This window comes from Vespula vulgaris, chromosome 6 (genome assembly GCF_905475345.1).
Source record: "Vespula vulgaris chromosome 6, iyVesVulg1.1, whole genome shotgun sequence".
Taxonomy (NCBI): Eukaryota; Metazoa; Arthropoda; class Insecta; order Hymenoptera; family Vespidae; genus Vespula; species Vespula vulgaris.
In genome coordinates, this window is record NC_066591.1 from 1526732 (window position 1) to 1547222 (window position 20491).

The 20491-nt window shown below is 29.1% G+C and overlaps 4 protein-coding genes across 5 annotated transcripts; all 4 read right to left on the reverse strand.

The window, feature by feature from the left end:
• Positions 1-574: 574 nt before the first annotated feature.
• Positions 575-2904, reverse strand: LOC127064775 (probable glutamate receptor). Its single transcript, XM_050996328.1, has 9 exons — positions 2425-2904; positions 2016-2342; positions 1742-1907; positions 1444-1652; positions 1288-1377; positions 1021-1184; positions 846-951; positions 679-781; positions 575-582 (listed from the first exon to the last, which is right to left on the reverse strand). The coding sequence occupies exons 1-9, from the start codon at positions 2902-2904 to the stop codon at positions 575-577; spliced, it is 1653 nt and encodes a 550-aa protein (XP_050852285.1).
• A 988-nt stretch (positions 2905-3892) lies between these two features.
• Positions 3893-6438, reverse strand: LOC127064776 (glutamate receptor ionotropic, delta-2-like). Its single transcript, XM_050996329.1, has 8 exons — positions 5953-6438; positions 5553-5882; positions 5282-5447; positions 4979-5187; positions 4832-4921; positions 4567-4730; positions 4403-4508; positions 3893-3922 (listed from the first exon to the last, which is right to left on the reverse strand). Exons 1-8 carry the CDS (start codon positions 6436-6438, stop codon positions 3893-3895), a joined length of 1581 nt encoding a protein of 526 aa, XP_050852286.1.
• Positions 6439-7561: 1123 nt separating this feature from the next.
• LOC127064823 (probable glutamate receptor) lies at positions 7562-10385 on the reverse strand. Its single transcript, XM_050996405.1, has 8 exons — positions 10310-10385; positions 9756-10243; positions 9342-9671; positions 9057-9222; positions 8758-8966; positions 8572-8661; positions 8265-8428; positions 7562-8192 (listed from the first exon to the last, which is right to left on the reverse strand). The coding sequence occupies exons 2-8, from the start codon at positions 10239-10241 to the stop codon at positions 7868-7870; spliced, it is 1770 nt and encodes a 589-aa protein (XP_050852362.1). The 5' UTR covers positions 10242-10243; positions 10310-10385; the 3' UTR covers positions 7562-7867.
• Positions 10386-10939: 554 nt separating this feature from the next.
• Positions 10940-20206, reverse strand: LOC127064822 (glutamate receptor 1-like). 2 transcript variants are annotated; one of them, XM_050996402.1, is made up of 10 exons: positions 19854-20206; positions 18571-18688; positions 18231-18503; positions 13421-13488; positions 12876-13205; positions 12604-12769; positions 12295-12503; positions 12132-12221; positions 11851-12014; positions 10940-11786 (listed from the first exon to the last, which is right to left on the reverse strand). In XM_050996402.1, exons 2-10 carry the CDS (start codon positions 18686-18688, stop codon positions 11468-11470), a joined length of 1737 nt encoding a protein of 578 aa, XP_050852359.1. In that variant the 5' UTR covers positions 19854-20206; the 3' UTR covers positions 10940-11467. The 2 variants fall into 2 exon arrangements, with proteins under 2 accessions (XP_050852359.1, XP_050852360.1); XM_050996403.1 differs by lacking the exons at positions 10940-11786; positions 11851-12014; positions 12132-12221; ... (2 more) ...; positions 12876-13205; positions 13421-13488 and adding exons at positions 16305-16645; positions 16734-16823; positions 16958-17166; positions 17265-17430; positions 17516-17845 and having other exon boundaries at positions 18013-18503.
• Between the last annotated feature and the right edge of the window lie 285 nt (positions 20207-20491).

Genomic DNA, 20491 nt, shown 5'->3' on the forward strand with positions numbered 1-20491 from the left:
ACTTATTATAGAAAATCATTACTCTCGATTAAAAGGGTTTATTACTCGATTAAATGATTAAATTGGTAATATACAAAAATCTGATAAAAACATTCGACAAACAATATATTCCATATTGGTCTTATTAGGAATATATGAATAGATAGAATGATTATATAATAATATTATTTAAAAGGACATTCAATCTACGTCAATTTCCTATTGGAAATGTAATACTATAAGATATACTATTTCTTAAAATTAAAAAATACTATTTCTTTTATAAGATCTATGCACATGTGGATACATACGTAATAATATACATGCATGATGATATATCTTAATAGTTATCATAAATTATTTGACATATTGGTGTAGACAAAATATGATTTACCCTAGACAGAATATTCGGAATATTCGAAGTATTTCGAAGAAATTAAAATACTTACACGCGTGCATTCGTTTAATAAAGAAAATGTATCATACGAATGTATCAACGTTTAACGTAATGAAGAAATTTCATTTCAATTTAAATTAGTGCTAAATAATGCAGAAGCTTAGATATGCATAAGAATATTTTTATTCCATTAGGAAATTACAAGCCTAATAATTGATTAAAAACGAATATTAGCATAGTCGTTAATATTTCGTGAATACTCATTCGTGATTAATGTATTCTTTTCCGATAATTTTGAATACGGTTCTGCCTTTTTACATCGCAAAATTCTAATAATTCAATTGATTGGATACAATCGAGATACCATCGACATCTTCTCCCTTTTACGAGCAAAAATATATCTTTCTATGATCAAAATACAAATACTTAAAACGATACCAATTAAGATGAAGAAAAAAAGTGGTATTACGCTGGTTATGTAAACTGGTTGATGCTTGGTTATATCATTGTATTCCTTTTCAGATAGGATGTCTCTTATACGATTATTCATTCCATTGTTTATAAATTTCTTGAAGCTGAAACATGCTTTGTGATTCAACGTGTATCAAACGAATATTTATATTATTAGTTAATCGTGAACTTACTGAAAATTGATGAAATGGGTAAATGGATTGCGTTTAGATAAAATGATGCCAACTGCGTTTAAACGTCCCGTATCAACAGAAACAATATTACATGGCGATTTACGAACTAAAATATCCTTCACTATCTTCGACGTTAAGATTGCTAGTTTATGATTATTACAAACCTATAATTTACAAAGGAACAGAATTAATAAAAACATGTGAATACATATATACATATGTATTTAAATAAATTGTTCCTTATTTATTTATTATATTTTATCATACTTTTACAAATCCTTCGGGTATACTTATTGGCAATTTTTCCTTATCCAACATCAACTTCTTCAAGTTCTTTTCAAGCGAACCATTCGAATTCTATAAATAAACATTCTAAATCATTGAAGCAATGTTAATAGCAATGTTAATGTTAATAATACTTACGGCAAATGTATCATATTCAGCCGAATCGCGAAGGACGCACAATTGATAAGTGTTATCTTGAACGAAGCTCTCTAATGAATTAAAAGGTAAAATGTGAATACCGGCTGTTAAATAGCTAATCAAAGACGCAGAATAAGTAGCCAATAAGATGGTTGCCAGTAGAATTATAGAGAAGTATGCTATTCTTAATGATGATCTTTCAGGAAAATCTAAATCAAACGAATGTTTCGTATAAAAGTAACAGTTTAAAAGAAAAGTAAAATAATTGAAACAAAGTTGAAGAAATATCGAATTGTACCTTTCAGTCCCTGTTGACAAAATATACCCCAAACCTCCAGAAAATTGTCGGATAATAATTGTCCCATGCTACAATCATCTCTAATCTTTACTTTGAGAAAAATTAGTAAAATCCATGCAAGGATTAATACCGCAAATATAGTGATCCAAATAGATCGAGAGAAAGTCTAAAAAAATTCATACAAGTTAACGTACGAAAATATAAAAAAAAAGGAATAATATAAAATAAATAAAGAATAAGTAAAATATAATTCGATTGAAAGTTATTGTATTACAAAATAAGATGTCCATTTGATCGTGAATATCTCTGGTTCCTGTATGTAGAGAAAGAATTTTGAAGTGACAAAAGGAAAAGTGAAGTCAACGGCATTCAATCTGGCATTTGTCATACTAAAGCCTGACAAAGAAATGTCTCCACGTCCAGAGTATAATTCACCAATTGCACCGGACCAAGTGTTATTTTCTGGGTTCCATGTTCCATACGTTTCTATCTCCGAAACAATTTCGAAACTAAAATTCAAAGTTATAGAAAATTCCATTAACATTCTACCTAATAACCCATCTAATTCGCCAGCCTCGTTTATGTGTACGAAGGGTGAAGTCTGAAAATGAAAAAATCTAATAACGATGACAGTTCGTTTAAAGTAAAAAATAAATAATGTGTATGAAATGAAAATGTTTTACCTTAACTAAAACGGCTCTCATGGTCAAACCCTGTAAATTATAGTTTCTGTCGTAAAGAGAATTTGAAATTATTTTAGTTACTCCTTTCTTCAAATTCAAAGTAGCTAGATCACGGATTTCGGTTTGATTAGTTTTAATCGAGTACCATTCTCGTAAAATAGTATCTGTACCGCAACGTACCATCAAATGCGAATCGAATCTCAAATGAAATATGTTATCTGGTGGATTGTGACAATAATCGGGATCATGTCCCTTGTAAACGAATAAAACTAGCCACACGGCAAATGACATATCGAAGGTATCGGTTGCTGAGGAGAATTCACTAATATCATTGTCATTAGATATAATCACGATGTAAATAGGTCGTACGATTTGATTTACGTAATACGATGATTTGTGTAAATCCGAGAAATAGAATTTCGTTGTCATAAAACCTTCCCGAGAAAGTGCACGGGTCCATTTGAACATCGTCGTTGTCATTCCCGTTTCTGATGAAAAGGAAATTAAATATATAGTAAAAATAAAGTAAAGAAAATAAAATATATTTCCCTACCTTTTGTGAATTTGGAGTATGAGAATATTATAGATTTCGATCCGTATAGTTTGCAAATGTCGATGAATAAAGGAACGTCCTCGTCACCGATTAATAATTTTTCGTACGATCTTGAGATTTTCGGAAGAAAAAAAAGAACGATTAGAATGTTTAATCGCACAACATACGCCATTTTTTTTAAATATGTACAGCGATGGGTGAATCAATCAAATTTTAAGAATTGTACGTTGTAAATTCATAAAAAAGTTTTCGCGTGATGAGGAAGAATGATCGCATCGAACTAAATTTCTCGATTAATGAGCGGGACAAATTGCATGGCGCTTGTCAGGAGAATCGGAGCATATATAACGTAAGGTTAGTGTATGTATATGTGTGTGTATTTATATTTATCCGAAGAAAACTCTGAAGGAAATTTTATGCGTACCGACACTGTGTAACATCGATCGATTAATGAAGTTCATTTTAATTTACCCTTTTCTTCGACTTTTTTTCTTCTTTCATGTGTGTATGTATGTATGTATATATGTATGTATATATATATACATATATTTCTGTCTGCATTCACCTATATACATACGTTATCCTTTTATTCACATCTGTACACCTTATCATTATAAAGTATAACGTCTTAAAAGCTACGTTGCATTTTCATCAAAGTTATTTAATATTCATTATGATCGATATAAAGATATAATCGATAAGCGCTTAACAAAATAATTTGTGCCCATCACGCGATATATTTTAATTATTTCTTATTCGCAAACGGAAGCTTATTCTGGAAAATTATTACACTGTTTTTAAGACGATGTTTGGTAATGCACAAAAATCGGCTGAAAACATTAAACAGACGATATGTTCCATATTAATTTTATCATGAACATATAAATGGATAGGATAACTATACAATAATATCATTTAAAAGTATCTTCGATTCACATCAATTCCCTATTACAAATGTAATATTATAAAATGTAATATTTTTTAAAGAATCTGTATTTTACAATGTGTATACATATATTCATATATAATATTGTATGTGCATGATACACGTTTAATACAATTGAAAAATTCCATTTCAATTTAAAATTGTGCTAAATAATGCAAAAGCTTAGATGTACTTGAGGATATTTCTATTCCATTAGGAAATTACAAGCATGACGTATAATAATTCATTGCGAACGCATATTAGCGTAATCTTTAATACTTCGTCAGTACAAATTTGTCATTAACGCATTCCGTTTCGATATATTTTAATACTATTCTTTCTTTTTATGTCATAAAATCCTGAACAATTTAATGGATCGGATACGACCGAAGTACTATCGGCATCTTCTCACTTTTACGAGCAAAAATATATTTTTCTATAAACAGAATACAAATACTTAAAATGATACCAATTAGGATAAAGAAAATAAGGGTTATTACGCTGGTTATGTCAACCGGTTGATGCTTGATCATATCGTTGGATCTTTTATGATATAGATCATCCTTTAAACAATTTATCATTCCATTGTTGATAAATTTCTGCAAACTGAAATAAGTTTGTGGTTAAATTAAAATGAATTATTATTGAATATATTTGTACTTACTGAAAATTGATTACGTCAGTGAATTGATTATGTTTAGACAAAACCAAAGAAAATGTGTCGACATGTCCTGTTTCAACGGAGACAATATTACATGGTATATTATGACCTACACTATCCTTTAAAAAGCCAGACGTATAAAATGCTAGTTTGTGATTTTTACAAATCTGTAATTTAATAATTTCTGTTAATAATAAAATTATTAATTATTACATACATATATTAATAGAAAAGTTCTTTCATTTTTATATAAAACATTTCATCGTACTTTTAAAAATCCATCCAGTACATTTACTGGCAATTTTTTCTCATCCAGCATCAACTTCATCAATTTCTTTGCTAAAGGATCTCCCGAATTCTACAAAGAAATATTCTCATTGATAGGAACAACGTAAATAATACGTATCGTACTTACTGCAAATAGATCGTATTCGGCGGTATCATGTGCAACGGAAAATTGATAAGTACCATCTTCAACGAAACTTTCTAATGATTGAAAGGGTAATTTGCGGATACCAGACGTTAAATAGCTTATCAAAGCGGCCGAATAAGCGGCCGATAAAACAACAGCCAAAATAAATATAGAGAAGTATGCTATTCTTAGAGATGATCTATGTGGAAAGTCTAAAATTCAAAAGAGTACTTCGTGTAAATGTCACTTATAAGAAAAAAAAAAAAGAATATATGAAACGAGAATAAAGAAAAATTTGATTAAAACCTGCGAGTCCCTGTTGACAAAATATACCCCATATATCCAGAAAATTATCGTACAATAAATGTCCAATGTCACGATCAGTTCCAATTTTGACTTTAAGAAGAATCAATAATATCGTTGCTAAAGCTAATATCCCAAATGTAGCGACCCAAACAGAACGAGAGAAGGTCTAAGAATGATTAAAATTTTTTTTCATTAATTTTATTGAAAGTTCATTAATTTTAACGCGTGGAGAAAAAGGAAGAAGAAAAATTTCGATTAATAATTATCATACTAGGAAATAGGATGACCATTTAATCGAGAATATGTGTGGCTCCTGAATGTAAAGATAATTTCTCGTGGACAAAAGTGGAAACGTGAAGTCAACGGCGTTCAATCTGGCATTTGTCATGGAAAATCCAGAAAAACAAATATCTGCACGTCCAGAATATAATTCTCCAATTGCACCGGACCAAGTATTTTCTTTTGGATTCCATCTTCCGAACGTTTCTACTTCGGAAACGATTTTGAAATTAAAATTTAAAGTAAGACAAAGTTCCCTTAATAATCTGCCTAACAGGCCGTCTAATTCGCCATCTTTGTTCACGGATAGCATAGCTGATGACTAAAGAAGAAAACATGAAATAATAGTGACGAATAGATTCAATTAGAAAATAGAAAAAAAGATATTTTACCTTAACAATAACGGCTCTCATAATGTAACCTTTCAAATTGCATCTTCTCTTGTAAAGAAAATCTGGAACCATTTTAGTGATTCCTTTCTCTAAACTCCAGGTTGCTAAATCATCGATCTGTGTTTGATTCGAGTCGATGGAATACCACTCTCGTAAAATATTTTCCGTACCGCAACGTACCAACATTTCCGAATTAAATTTCAAATGAAATATATTACCTGGTGGACTGTGACAATAATTGTAATCATTTGCCTTGTTAATGAACAATACTAACCAGGCAGCAAAAGACATATTAAAGTTACTCGTTGCCAAAGAGAACTCTTTAACAGCATTGTAATTGGATATAAACGCGATGTAATGTGGTCGTACGATTCGATTGACATAATATGATGATTCGTTCAATTCCGAAAAATAAATGTTCGTGGTCGTGAAACCTTCGCGAGAAAGTGCCTGCGTCCATTTGAACGCAGTTGTTGTCATTTCCATTTCTGAATAAAAAAAAAAAAGAAAATGAATATAATACCGATGTAGAAACAAAACTAAGAAGAATTATCGATTACCTTTTATCGATTCGGAATATAAAAAAATTATAGACTTCGTTCGATATAATTTGCAAATGTCGATGATGAAAGAAACGTACTCGTCGTCTATAGAAAACAATTCGTAAGATTTTGCTATCTTCGGAAGAGAAAAAAGAAGGACAAGTATCTTTAAACGCACAAAGAACGTCATTTTTTTGTAAATATATTGATCGATTAATCGGACGTTTCAATTTTATGAATTTATGCGTTTCAATTATGGAATTTTATGAATCGACGTGTACGTTGTAACGTAAAAGAAGATCGTACGAGACTAAATTTCTGAACTAATGCGAGTAACTTATTTCCACTTGTGACTGTCGTAAGAATAGAAATATATGTATGTGATGTGTATATGTCGTGTTATATTCTCGAGACGGAAATAATTTTATGAGTACTGGAACTGTTCTATTAACATCGATCAGTTAATGAAGTTTATTTTCATTTTGTATTTCTCTTTCCTTTTTTTTTCTTTTTTGCTATATGTACAAATATTTATGTATATATATATATCCACGAATACACACACTTATGACATATTTACGTATATATATATATATACACATGTGTAATTGTATCTTAAAAACCATATTGTACTTCCATCGAAATAATTTGATTGCTATTCCAATCAATATAAATGGGATAAGCACTTGACAAAATGATTTCCGGCATTCTATATTCCAATTTTTTCTTTGTATACAATTATGATCTTATAATAGAAAATAATTATAATCGATAAAGAAAACATTTGACGAAGTATAAATATTTGATTATAACATTAAGTAGATAATACCTTTTTTTTAATTAAGTGATGAATGGATATATGAATGAATGTGATAACGATGCAATATTATCGTTAATAAAAATGTTTAATTTATATTCATTTTTCATTGTATGTAATATCAAAAAATGTAATATTTCTTAAACAATTTCGTTTTACGATGTATATACATAATATATATATAAAAGTGTACGTGTGTGATAATACATCGAGATTGTTGTAATAAAATATTTTGCTATATTGGTGCAATCAAAATATGATTTTCTTAGTATAGGAAATCGTGTAAGGACGAAAGATCTAAATAGTTCGAAGGAATTAAAATATTTTTACCCGTTATTAATTCAACAAATAACAAAAATGTTTTGCACGCGTGTCCACACGTTTGACATAATGAAAAAAATTCCATTTCAATTTAAAACCTATGCTAAATAATGCATAAACTTAGATATGCATTATTACATATGCGTAGGCGTATTTCCGTTCCATTAGAAAATTAAAATACAAAGAATATAAAAATTCGATGAATACGAAACATTATGAAAACGCAGATTGTTCGTTAATACCTTATGCGTGCAAATTCGCGATTCGCATGATGTTTTGCAATATTTTTTATACTTTTCTTTCTTTGAACATAAAACTTTGATGATTTTTTCAACGGAATACGATCTTCGATCGACATCTTCGTTGATTTACGAGAAAAAATACACTTTTCTACGATTAGAATGCAAACACTCAAAATGATGCCAAGTTGGATTAGAAGAATAAGCGATATAATACTATTTATGCAAACCGGTTGAAGATTCAATATAAAATTATATTTCCTTTTAAATGTCCTATCTTTTAATCGATCCATCATTCCATTGTTGATAAATTTCTGTAAGCTAAAATGAACACGTGCTTTAACGTATATAAAATATAAAAAAATATATATACATCAATATTTGTTTATTTACTGAAAATTGATGACAGCGGTGAATGGATTCTGCTTAGATAAAATAATCGCTAAACTTTCCAAACGTTCTGCGTCTACGGGTACAACATTACACGGTATTTTATGATTTATACTCTCCTTTCTTGCCTCGGACGTATATAAAGCTAGTTTTGGATTTTTACAAATCTGTAATTTGATAATTGGTATTAATAATAAAATTATATATATATAGTTTTATAAATAATAATAATAATATATATAAGTATATATATATATATATATATATATATATAAAATTTCATTTTTCTTTTAAAAAACCTTCATCATACTATTTCAAATCCTTCTACCATCGTTATTGGCAATTTTTTTTCTTCTGGCATCAACTTTTTCAATTTCTTTGCTAAGGGATCTTTACCGTTCTATAAAGAAATATTTTTAATAAATAATTTATTGTATATATTTATGAATAATTATGGTATAGATTGAACAACGTAAATGATACGTATCGTACTCACTGTAAACGTATCGTAATCAGCTGATCCACTAAAGACAAGAAATTGATAAGTACCGTCTTCAATGAAATTCTCTAATGAGTGAAAAGGTAATGTTTGAATAACGGATGTTAAAAAGCTTATCAAAGCAGCCGAATAAGCGGCTGATAAGACAACACCCAAAAGAAATATAGAGAAGTATGCTATTCGTAAAGATGATCTATGCGGAAAGTCTAAAATTCAAACGAATGCTTCGTGTAAATGTTACTTATCAATAAAAAAAAAAAATTATGAAACAAGAATTAAGAAAAATTCGTTCGAACCTGGGAGTCCCTGTTGACAAAATATACCCCAAATATCGAGAAAATTATCGAACAATGCATGTCCCACGTTACGACTTGATTCATTCTTCGTTTTGAGAAAAATTAGTAATATGGGAACAACGATTAATACGCCGGAAATAGCGATCCAAATGGAATTAGAGAAAGCCTAAAAGAAAAACAACAATTATTTCATTCATGATAATTAACCAAAGCAAGGAAAAAAAAAGAAGAAGAAAAAATTAAAAAAAAGAAAAAAGAGAAACAAAGCAAAGCAAGTGATCGTACCAATAAATAAGACGACCATTTTATCGCGAAAAGTTGTGGCTCTTTAATGTAAAGACACTTTTTCGATATAACAAGAGGAAGTGTAAAATCAATCGCATTCAATCTTGCACTGGTCATAGAAAAATCCGTAATAGAAATGTCAGCATGTCCAGCATATAATTCACCAATTGCACCGGACCAAGTATTATCCTTTGTATTTAATCTACCGTTCTCAGCTACTTTCGAGACAATATCAAAACTAAAATTAAGAGCAACGGAAAGTTCTGTCAATATTTTACCAAACGTTCCGTCCAATTGACCATCCTCCTTTACGTTTATGAACGATGAATCCTAGAACAAATGTAAATAATAAATACGAATTATTTATAATTTGAAAATAAAATGAAGAAAATATCTCGAACGAAAATATTTTACCTTAACTACGACTGCTCTCATGATCAAACCCTGTAAATTACATCTTCTCTCGTAAAGAGAATCTGGAACTAATTTAGTTATTCTTTTATCCAAACTCCAAGTAGCAACGTCATCGATCTCGGTTCGATTGGAATTGATCGAATACCACTCACGTAAAATATTTTCCATACCACAACGGACCAACATTTCCGAATCGAATCTTAAATGAAATATGTTACCTGGTGGATTGTGACAGTAATCGAAACCATGTCCTTTGTAAATAAATAATACTAGCCAGGCAGAAAAAGACATATCGAAGGTATTCGTTGCCAATGAGAACTCATTGATAGCTTCATAATTAGATATGAGTGCGATGTAATGTGGTCGTACGATTCGCTTTACGTAGTAGGATGATTCGTGTAATTCCGAAAAATATAAATTCGAAGTCATATAACCTTCGCGAGAGAGTGCACGTGTCCATTTGAATATCATCGTTGTCATTTCCATTTCTGAAAAAAAAAAAGAAAATGAATATATTACTTATAAAGAAATTTTATTTGGAAGAATTATCTTACCTTTTATCGATTGACCGTATAAGAAAATTACAGATTTCGTTCGATATAATTTACAAATATCGATGATGAAAGGAACGTGCTCGTCGCCGACAGAAAGTAATTCGTACGAATTCGCGATCTTCGGAAGAAAAAGAATAAAAAGAATAAAAAGGAGAACGAATATTCTTAATCGTACAACGAACGTCATTTCTTCTTTTTTTTTGTTTATATGCGTCGTACTATTTCTCAAATTAAATAAATCAACAACGACTATGTTTTAATGTGATTTGCGAGAAGATTCTACTCGACGACGATAGAATATCGCACTAAACTAAATTTCTAAACTATTCATTTCTAATATTGCGATTGATGCGTCCGATCTGATCGCACGCGATGTTTTTTTGCATATTCGTAAGTAGAAAAATAATTTCATGCGCAGTGACATTGATTTTTCATCGATCGATTAATATATTTTATTCTAATACACATTTCTTTCTTTTGTTTCTATAGCGTGCTTATATTTATATATATTATATATATATATAAGTATTTATTATGTGTATATTATATATATAAGTACTATATATATATATATATATATATATATATATATATATATCCATCTTCAATGTATCCACCTACACACGTTTTTATTACATAAAAATGTAAAATGTAATATCTTAAAAATAATATTGCACTCCCATTAAAATAATTTTATAATTTCATTCTGGTCGATAATCGAGCTATATGATTTCCCATCGTAACACGTTAGAACACATATATCTTACACACTAATTAATTCTTATGTGAACTTATCTTAAAATATGTTTATTGAAAAATTCGCGATTCAATAATACTGCCCTATCGCGACTCATACATAAAAATGGCGAATATAATTTTTTGTTTTGTTTCTAATACAAGACACATATTTCATATTTCGTGTAAAGACGAAAAATATACACGCTTCGAAAGAGTTAAAATATGTATATACGTGCATTCGACAAATAAAGAAAATCAGATCCAAACGTTCAATTTCAATTGAAGAAATTCTATTTAAAATTTTAAACTATGGTAAAAAATACAAAAGCGTAGATATGCGCATAGGTGTTTCTATTCCTTTCAGAAAATTACAATCAGAATATAAAAATTCCTTGACAATGAGAATTAGCACTGTCGTGTTTAATTCACGCGTGTACATTTGTGACTTCCCTTGTTTTTCACAATATTTTTTATATTGTTTTTCCTTTTCACATAAAATCCCGATGATTTTTTCAAAAATATATTATGTACAATCAACATCTTCCTTTTACGAACGAAAATATATTTTTCTATAATAAGAATGCAAATACTCGTGATTATACCAATTAGGATGAAGAAAATGAGCGATATAACGCTACTTAAATGAACCGGTTCATGGTTCAACATAAAATTCAATTTCTTTTTGAATGTCGCGTCTTTTAAACGATTCATCATTCCATTGTTAATAAATTTCTGCAAACTAGAATGATATTGTGCTTTAACGTAAAATAAATAATAATATACATTATTAATTGTATACTTACTGAAAATTGATAACTTCTGTGAATGGATTGTGCTTAGATAATATAATAGCTAAACTTTCTATACGTCCTGCACTAATAGGAATCACGTTACACGGTATTTTAAATCTGATACCTTCCTTTTTTGCGATTGACGTGTAAAGCGCTAGTTTTTGATTTTTACAAATCTGTAATTTAATATAACTGATATTAATAATAAAACTATATTTATATATATATATGTATATATATTATATATATAAAAAAGATTTTTTCTTTTTTTTTTTTTAAATAATTGATCATACTCTATTAAACCCTTGTTTTAGAGTTATCGGCAATTTTTTTTCTTCCGGCATCAACTCCATCAATTTCTTTGCAAGTGGATCTTTTGCATTCTACAAATAAATATTATTTTCGTGTAGTTATATTATACTTAGAAGAATGTACATAAATCAGTATAATACTCACTGCAACTATATCGTAATCAGCTGTACCGCGAAGGACAGCAAATTGATAAGTACCGTCTTCAACGAAACCCTCTAATGAATGAAAAGGTAAAGTTTGCATAACGGACGTTAAAAAACTTATCAAAGCCGCGGAATAAGCGGCCGATAAAACAACAGCCAAAAGAAATATAGAGAAGTATGCTATTCTTAACGAAAATCTATCTGGAAAATCTGAAAAGCAAAACGAATACTTCACGTAAATATATTTCTTAAAAAAAATAAAAAGTGAAACTAAAGACTACAAAAAAAAAGGAAACTGGATAAATAATACCTGCTAGTCCCTGTTGACAGAATATACCCCAAATCTCAAGAAAATTATCGGACAATAACTGTCCTATGTTACGATCTGTACCATTTTTTCTTTTAAGAAAAACTAATACGATCATTGCAAGAACTAATACTCCAAACATGGCAATCCAAACGGAATGGGAGAAAGTCTAAATAAAAAGAAAAAAAAAAAAACGAAAAATGTAGCTATCTTTTCAATTCGCATAATTGAACGAATGACAGAAAGAACAAAAAATCGATTACTATTTATCTTACTTGAAAATAAGATGACCATTTGATCGCGAATTTGTTTGGTTCCTTGATGAAAATACAATTTTTCGAAAAAACAAGCGGCATAGTGAAATCAACTACATTCAATCTTGCACTGGTCATAGAAAAATCTGATATAGATATGTCAGCACGTCCTGCGTATATTTCACCGATCGCTCCTGACCAAGTATTCTCTTTCGGATTCCATCGTCCATATTCGTTCACTTTCGAAACGATCTTCAAACTAAAATTAAGTGTGACGGAAAGTTCTTTTAATACCCTGCCGAATACGCCCTCTAATTCGTTATTCTTATTAATATTTACGAATGGCGAATCCTGCGAATTTGAAAAGAGAAATAATAATGTATATTAAAAATATTAATGTATATTATAAATGTGTTAATGTTAAAATATATTAATGTATAAAAAAGTATTAATGTATATTATAAATAAGAAATGATATGCGAATCTTTTTTTCTTTGTTTATTTCTTTCAAAAAAAAAAAACGAAACAGAAAAAAAACAGAATATCTATAAGAAAAAATATCTCACCTTGACTATAACGGCTCTCATGGTCAGACCGTGTAAATTATGTCTTCTCTCGTAAAGAGAATCTGGAACTAATTCAGTTATTCTTTTCTCTAAACTCCAACTTGCTAAATCATTGATCTCAGTTCGATTCGGATCGATCGAATACCACTCACGTAAAACATTTTCCGTACCGCAAAGAACCAACATCTCCGAATCGAATCTTAAATGAAATATGTTACCTGGTGGATTGTGACAATAATCGAAACCACGTCCTTTGTAAATAAATAATACTAGCCAAGCAGCAAAGGACATATCAAAGGTATTCGTTGCCAATGAAAACTCATTGATAGCTTCGTAATTAGATATCACTGCTATGTAATGTGGTCGTACGATTCGTTTCACGTAGTACGATGATTCGTGTAATTGTGAGAAATACAAATTCGAAGTCGTGAAACCTTTGCGAGAAAGTGCACGTGTCCATTTGAATATCGTCGTTGTCATTTCCATTTCTGTGGAAAAATAAAACGAAGATAAATAAAAGGAAACTGAGAAAGAAAATAAACTGAGAAAGAATTATCGTACCTTTTATCGATTCTCCGTATAAGAAAATAATTGATTTAGTTTCGTATAATTTGCAAACGTCGATGATTAAAGGTACACCTTCGTCACCGACCGACAATAATTCGTACGATCTCATGATTTTCGGAAGAAATAAAATAACGATGAGTGTCTTTAATCTCGCGACGTAACTCATTTTTCTTTTTCTCTTTGTCTTTTCATGAGTCGAACTACATCTGAAATTAAATCGATCGATCTAACATGTTATATGTAAGATTATCCGTCAAAATATTTCACTCTACGATGAAATGTTATCTTCTGCGAGAACTAAATATCTAAACCATCGAGAGAATTATTTTCATTGCGAATATTGCGATTGTCGCGATAGATATGAATGCACGCTACGCGTCTGTCTACATACTAATGCGAAGAATATTATTTTATGCTTGCTGATATTGACCTATCATCGATCGATTAATATATTTGATTTTAATATGTATTTCTTTTCTTCTATTTTCTTATTTCCTTTTATAATGTTTGATTGTATATCGATGATTCTATAAAAACAGGAATTATTTCATAACACTTATCTTGACATCTCTTTCAAAATATTTAACTGTTTGCGGTTGACTTACGACAGAAAACAAAACATGTTATTGCTGTTGTAAAACATTATTAAATATTATCTTACGATGTCGTGAATACTTTTTCGGACTTAAGAAAATTTTCGACTAATTAATTGAAATATGCAAAGTTAGAACGTTAAGAAATAAGTATTTCGAGCTTTATATTTTAAATGGAAACTGATATTCCCTTTATCAAAAAAAAATAGATACTTACCAAAATACTGAAAATGATTGACCTAACACTTGCTCAATATCAAATCATGCGAGATCGAATGAAAAAAAAATGGTGACTCGTAGCATCATCACTTTATATACGACATTATAATAGAAATAATTTTATCGTCGTAAAACTGAAAGAATTAAAACTTGGGACAGATTATTTCAGATAGATTTATTAATGAAATAACATTAAATGAAATAAATAAATTGTTTGGTTTATGAAACTTTAAAAATTATATATAATTCTAAAAGTATTTTCTTAATTATAAAATTTTTTAGAATAAATTTTATTATAATATATAATCACTATATACTCACAGTTATTATCTTCCTTTTTATATAATCCAAATTAATGTCAATTGAATAATAAAAATCGTGAAAAGATTCTTACTATTTTAAAATCACCAATATACATATGTATTTATGTTATTACATAAACACGTAACACGTTTACGTTGCATACGATTATAAAATGCAATATCTTAAAAACAACGTTACACTTCGATTAAAATAATAAAATAGTCACTCTAATCGATATAAACGAGGCCAAGCACTTGACAAAATGATTTCTAACCGTAACACGTTAGATCACATATGCCTTAGACACTAATTATTTCTTATGCGCATACGCGAACTTATCCTAGAAAATTATTATAATCGATTACGGTTATATTTAACAAAGTATGAAAATTTTATAATAACGCTAAATACATAATATGTTTAATGTGAATTTAATTTATAATCAATATGAATAGATACGATAAGAACGTAATAACATCATTTAAAAAGATATTAATTTTACGTCAAATTATCCATTGCAAAATAAACTTTAAACGAGATTTATATACATATTTTTTTAAATAATTTCGTTCTATGATATATACTATATGTAATAATTTATTCGGATGGCGATACATCGTGATTTCTTTCATAGAAAAATTTACCACACTGGTGCGATCAAAATTCTGATTGATCTACATTGGAAAATATGTTTATTGAAAAATTCGCGATTCAATAAAAATGGTGAATATCGTTTTTTTTTGTTTCTATTACGAGACATATTTTATATTTTGTGTAAAGACAAAAAATCGATACGCTTCGAAAAAATTAAAATATGTGTACACGTGTATTCGACAAATAAAGAAAATCTATCGTACACAGGTCCGTGCTTTCAATATTAATTGAAAAAATTCTATTTAAAATTTAAAAATTCTATTGAAAATTTAAAATTGTGTTGAATAATACAAAAGCATTACATACAGAATATAAAAATTCGTTGATAACGATAAGGAACATTGTCGTTAATAATTTATGTGTTTACATCTGCATTTGTAATATCTTTTATATTTTTCTTTATTTTTCCATCAAATTCTGACGATTTAATTGACGATATACGATGTACCATCGACAATTTTTTATTTTTACGAGCGAAAATATACTTTTCTATGATAAGAATGAAAACACTAAAAATGACACCAATCAAGATGAGAAAAAGAAGTATTACAACATTAACTATTGGAACCGGTTGGTGCTGCATAATAGCATTGAAATTCTTTTTAAATGTTGTATCTTTTAAATGATTCATCATACCGTTGTTGATAAATTTCTGCAAGCTAAAACGAGCTTGTACTTGAACGTCCAATAAATGAAAAATTTTACAATATTTGTTTGATACTTACTGAAAATTCATAGTACCGGTGAATGGATTGTGCTTAGATAAAATTATAGATAAACTGTCTATTCGTCCTGTTTTAATAGCAACCACATTACATGGTATTTTAAGATCTAAACTCTTTTTTACTTCGACGGACGTATAGATCGCTTGTTTCTGATTTGTACAAATCTGTAATGTAACGAGCATTAACAATAAAACTACGTAAGTATATAAATTATTCCTTTTTTTTCTCTCTATAGTAGATATTTCATCGTACACTTCTAAATCCTTCCAATATATTTATTGGCAACTTTTCCTTTTCTGGCATTAACTTCATTAATTTCTTTGCAAGTGGATCTGCTGATTTCTATAAATAAATATTTTTCTTCATCTTCACGTATATATATATATATATATATATATATATATATACATATGTATGTATGTATGTATGTATGTATGGATATATAGTATAAAGTAAATAATACTTATCATACTTACTGAAATTAAATCATAGTTAGCCGTACCACGAGCAACCAAAAATTGATAAGTACCATCTTCAACGAAATCCTCTAACGAATAAAAAGGCAATGTTTGGATAACGGACGTTAAAAAACTTATCAAAGCTGCAGAATAAGCTGCCGATAAGACTACAGCCAAAAGAAATATAGAGAAGTATGTTATCCTTAAGGAATATCTATGAGGAAATTCTAAAATACAAAAGGAATACTTCGTTTGAATATAATAATTAAAAAGAGAAAATTATATGAATCGAATGTAGTGAAACATTTAATCAACTGAATCAAACCTGAGAGTGCCTGTTGACAAAATATACCCCAAATTTCCAAAAAATTGTCGGATAATAAATGTCCTATATTACGATCAGTTTCATTTTTTATTTTGGGAAAAATTAGTAACACCGATGTAAAAATTAATATTCCGAAAACAGCAATCCAAATGGATTTAGAGAAAGTCTAAAAAACGATCATTTTTTCTAATTGATCTATTCGAACGTACGAAAAAGCGAATGAGAAAATATTCGATTACAAATTATCGTACTATAAAATAAGATGACCATTTAATCGCGAATTTCTTTGGTTCTTGAATGTATAGACAGTTTTCGGATAGCAAAAGAGGAAACGTGAAGTCAACAATATTCAATCTTGCACTGGTCATAGAAAAGTCTGAAAGGGAAATGTCAGCACGTCCTTCATATATTTCACCGATGGCTCCTGACCAAGTGTTTTCTTCCGAATTCCATATTCCATACTCATTTATTTCGGAGACAATCTCGAAACTACAATTGAGAGTCATACAAAGTTCTTTGAATACTCTACCGAACATGCCATCTAATTGACCATTTTCATTTAAGTTTATGAATGGTGAATCCTAAGAAGAAAAAAGAGAAATTTGTAATAAAGAATTCAAATAAATATGAATATTTTTTAAATTGAAAATAGAATAAAAAACTATATATATATTATTATATATATTTTATATATATATATATTATATATTATTATATATATTTATATATTAGAACGAAAAAACATTACCTTAACTATAACAGCTCTCATAATCAAACCCTGTAAATTATATCTTCTTTCGTAAAGAGAACCTGTAACTACTTCAGTAATACCTTTCTCCAAATTCCACGATACTAAATCAGTGATCTCGGTTCGGTTCCGATTAACGGAATACCACTCATTTAAAGTATTTTCCGTGCCGCAACGGACCAACATTTCCGAATTGAATTTTAAATGAAATATGTTACCTGGTGGATTGTGACAATAATCAAAACCATATCCCTTGTAAACGAATAACACAAGCCACACAACGTAAGACATGTCGATGGTAGTAGTTGCTAAGGAGAACTGTTTAATCGCGTTGTAACTAGATATAATTGGAATGTAATACGGGTGTACAATTCGCATTTTTATGTAGCACGATGATTCCTTTAATTCTGAAAAGTACAAGTTCGAAATGGTAAAACCTTCGCGAGATAGTACACGAGTCCATTTGAATATCGTTGTTGTCACTTCCATTTCTAAAAAAAGAAAAATAATACGAAAATGAAAATAATACAAATAAAAAATAGAAATATATTTTCCTACCTTCTATCGATTGGGCGTATACGAATACTATATATTTCATTCCATATAATTTCGAAGTGTTGATGATTAAAGAAATATATTCGTCGTCGTAAGAATGAAGCTCGTAAGATCTTGCCATCTTCGAAAGAAAAAGAATAACAAGAATAAACACAAGAACGAGTGTCTTCAATCGCATAAGCAACGTCATTTCCTTTTTTTTTCTTTTCTTTTTTATTATTATTTCAATTTTCTTTTTCGTGAGTCGATCTATTTCACGAATCAGTTGAACGAATCGACGACAACGTACGAAATGATATTAGTGGAAAAATTTTCTTTCACGATAGCAGAAGTATGTTCGATTATTCCGTATGTCGTTCGGAACAAAATGAAGCCGATAGGTGTTTACATATTCGTGTGAAAAAAAAAACAATGTTATCTGTGTTAGTATCGATTTATTTACGATCGATTAATGAACGTCCTTTCTATTTTTCCTTATATTTTCTATCTTCTTTGGTATAACGAGTACATATATCCTGTGTGTATATTTATGCATCTACATAAACACGTTTATGTTATTGTCCGTCTGATTGTAATGATTTTAAAACACAACATCGTGTAAATGACGTTGCAATTTTATTCGATTAATTTAATAGACATTCTGATCGATATAAGCAAGGTAACTATCTGACAAATTGATTTGTGATCCTCGAGTGTTTGAACAAATATATACGAGGGTCGTTTAAAACAGCGTTTCTCAACCTATACTATTCGTTAAATGATAAATGCTAACTTACGCGAAAGCAAAATACGTGATTAATTTCTAAGAGACTTTTATAATTTCCTCGTATTAAACAATCGTGTTTTTCAAATAATAGATATCAATCTGTCAATCAAAAATAAAAAAAACTTATCTTATAAACATTTGAGCAAACGTATTAAGCCAGATATTCAAAAGATTGAGAAATGCTGATCTACAAAGTAATAAATCTTTACGTAGAAAAATCAGATAAAACAATTGTTTGCAGAAGATTACTTATTTATAGACTTACTCATATGTTGATATAAACCAATGATTCATAAACTTTATCAGTTCGAGGACACTGTGATGTTTAAGTACCCACCGTATTATGAAATACTACTGTACTGTCGTAACTAAAAATTACTTGAAATTGCATGATATATGAATTATAATATATTTTAAAAATAAATATTTAAACAATTAATATTGTCGTTGTTAAAATCCGATTTTTAAAACGTCGATAAAAATTAGAAATCCAAACGACAATGCGATCTATTATATTCACCTTTTTTTGAATGTTGAAAATGTTGGTTCAGAAAAAAGAATTCATCGTCGAATTGCAGCTGCGTATAGAAGTTGTATATTACCAGTTGCAAAAATAAACTACGTGGCTGTTTTCCTGTGTTCAACCGAAGTAACGATGCTCGTACTCGTATAATTCCAATGATCGAAAATATTTTGGAACACTTTAATTAAATGGTACTGGAACATCTTTTCCAAAATTCGAATTTGATTTCGAGTGATCATCATCTTTTTGCAAAATTGAATAAGTTTTCAAGAGGATGTCGTTTTTCGCGATACGATGATTTGAAGGACTTCATGTAACGATCCTCACGCGAACTCGCTGCGGAAGTGTATGACGGACATATCGTATCAAATAGGGGCGTGCGCGGTGATTATATATTGAAATGTAACTAAGCATGTGTATGTCTATATGTATAACTAAGTATATGTATACATATATGCTAAAGTTACGAACAGAAAAGAAACTTTTTGAAATACAATGCATTGATGAAAATTTCAAAACGTGGTTAATATTTTTTTACAATCCTCATATATATATATATATATATATATATATATATATAGTGTATACATATAATATATTATACAGATTTCTTTTTATATTATATATATATTTTT

Bases quoted from the DNA above. Each gene is read 5' to 3' on its own strand.
- LOC127064775 (XM_050996328.1), bottom strand. From the start codon at position 2,904: ATGACAACGACGATGTTCAAATGGACCCGTGCACTTTCTCGGGAAGGT. The intron at 2,343-2,424 runs GTAAAACATTTT...TTTCATTTTCAG, and splicing joins TGAGAGCCGTTTTAGTTAAG to ACTTCACCCTTCGTACACAT. The intron at 1,378-1,443 runs GTAAGTATTATT...GTTTATTTATAG, and splicing joins CTGAATATGATACATTTGCC to AATTCGAATGGTTCGCTTGA.
- LOC127064823 (XM_050996405.1), bottom strand. From the start codon at position 10,241: ATGGAAATGACAACGATGATATTCAAATGGACACGTGCACTCTCTCGC. The intron at 9,223-9,341 runs GTACGATCACTT...TTTTTCTTTTAG, and splicing joins AATGGTCGTCTTATTTATTG to GCTTTCTCTAATTCCATTTG. The intron at 8,662-8,757 runs GTGAGTACGATA...ATTTCTTTATAG, and splicing joins CTGATTACGATACGTTTACA to AACGGTAAAGATCCCTTAGC.
- LOC127064776 (XM_050996329.1), bottom strand. From the start codon at position 6,438: ATGGAAATGACAACAACTGCGTTCAAATGGACGCAGGCACTTTCTCGC. The intron at 5,188-5,281 runs GTTTTAATCAAA...TTTGAATTTTAG, and splicing joins TTGTCAACAGGGACTCGCAG to ACTTTCCACATAGATCATCT. The intron at 4,731-4,831 runs GTACGATGAAAT...ATTAAATTACAG, and splicing joins TACTGGATGGATTTTTAAAA to ATTTGTAAAAATCACAAACT.
- LOC127064822 (XM_050996402.1), bottom strand. From the start codon at position 18,688: ATGGCAAGATCTTACGAGCTTCATTCTTACGACGACGAATATATTTCT. The intron at 13,489-18,230 runs GTAACATATTTC...TAACTGAATTAG, and splicing joins TTATTGTCACAATCCACCAG to TTCCAGATTCTCTTTACGAG. The intron at 13,206-13,420 runs GTGAGATATTTT...TCAAATTCGCAG, and splicing joins TGAGAGCCGTTATAGTCAAG to GATTCGCCATTCGTAAATAT.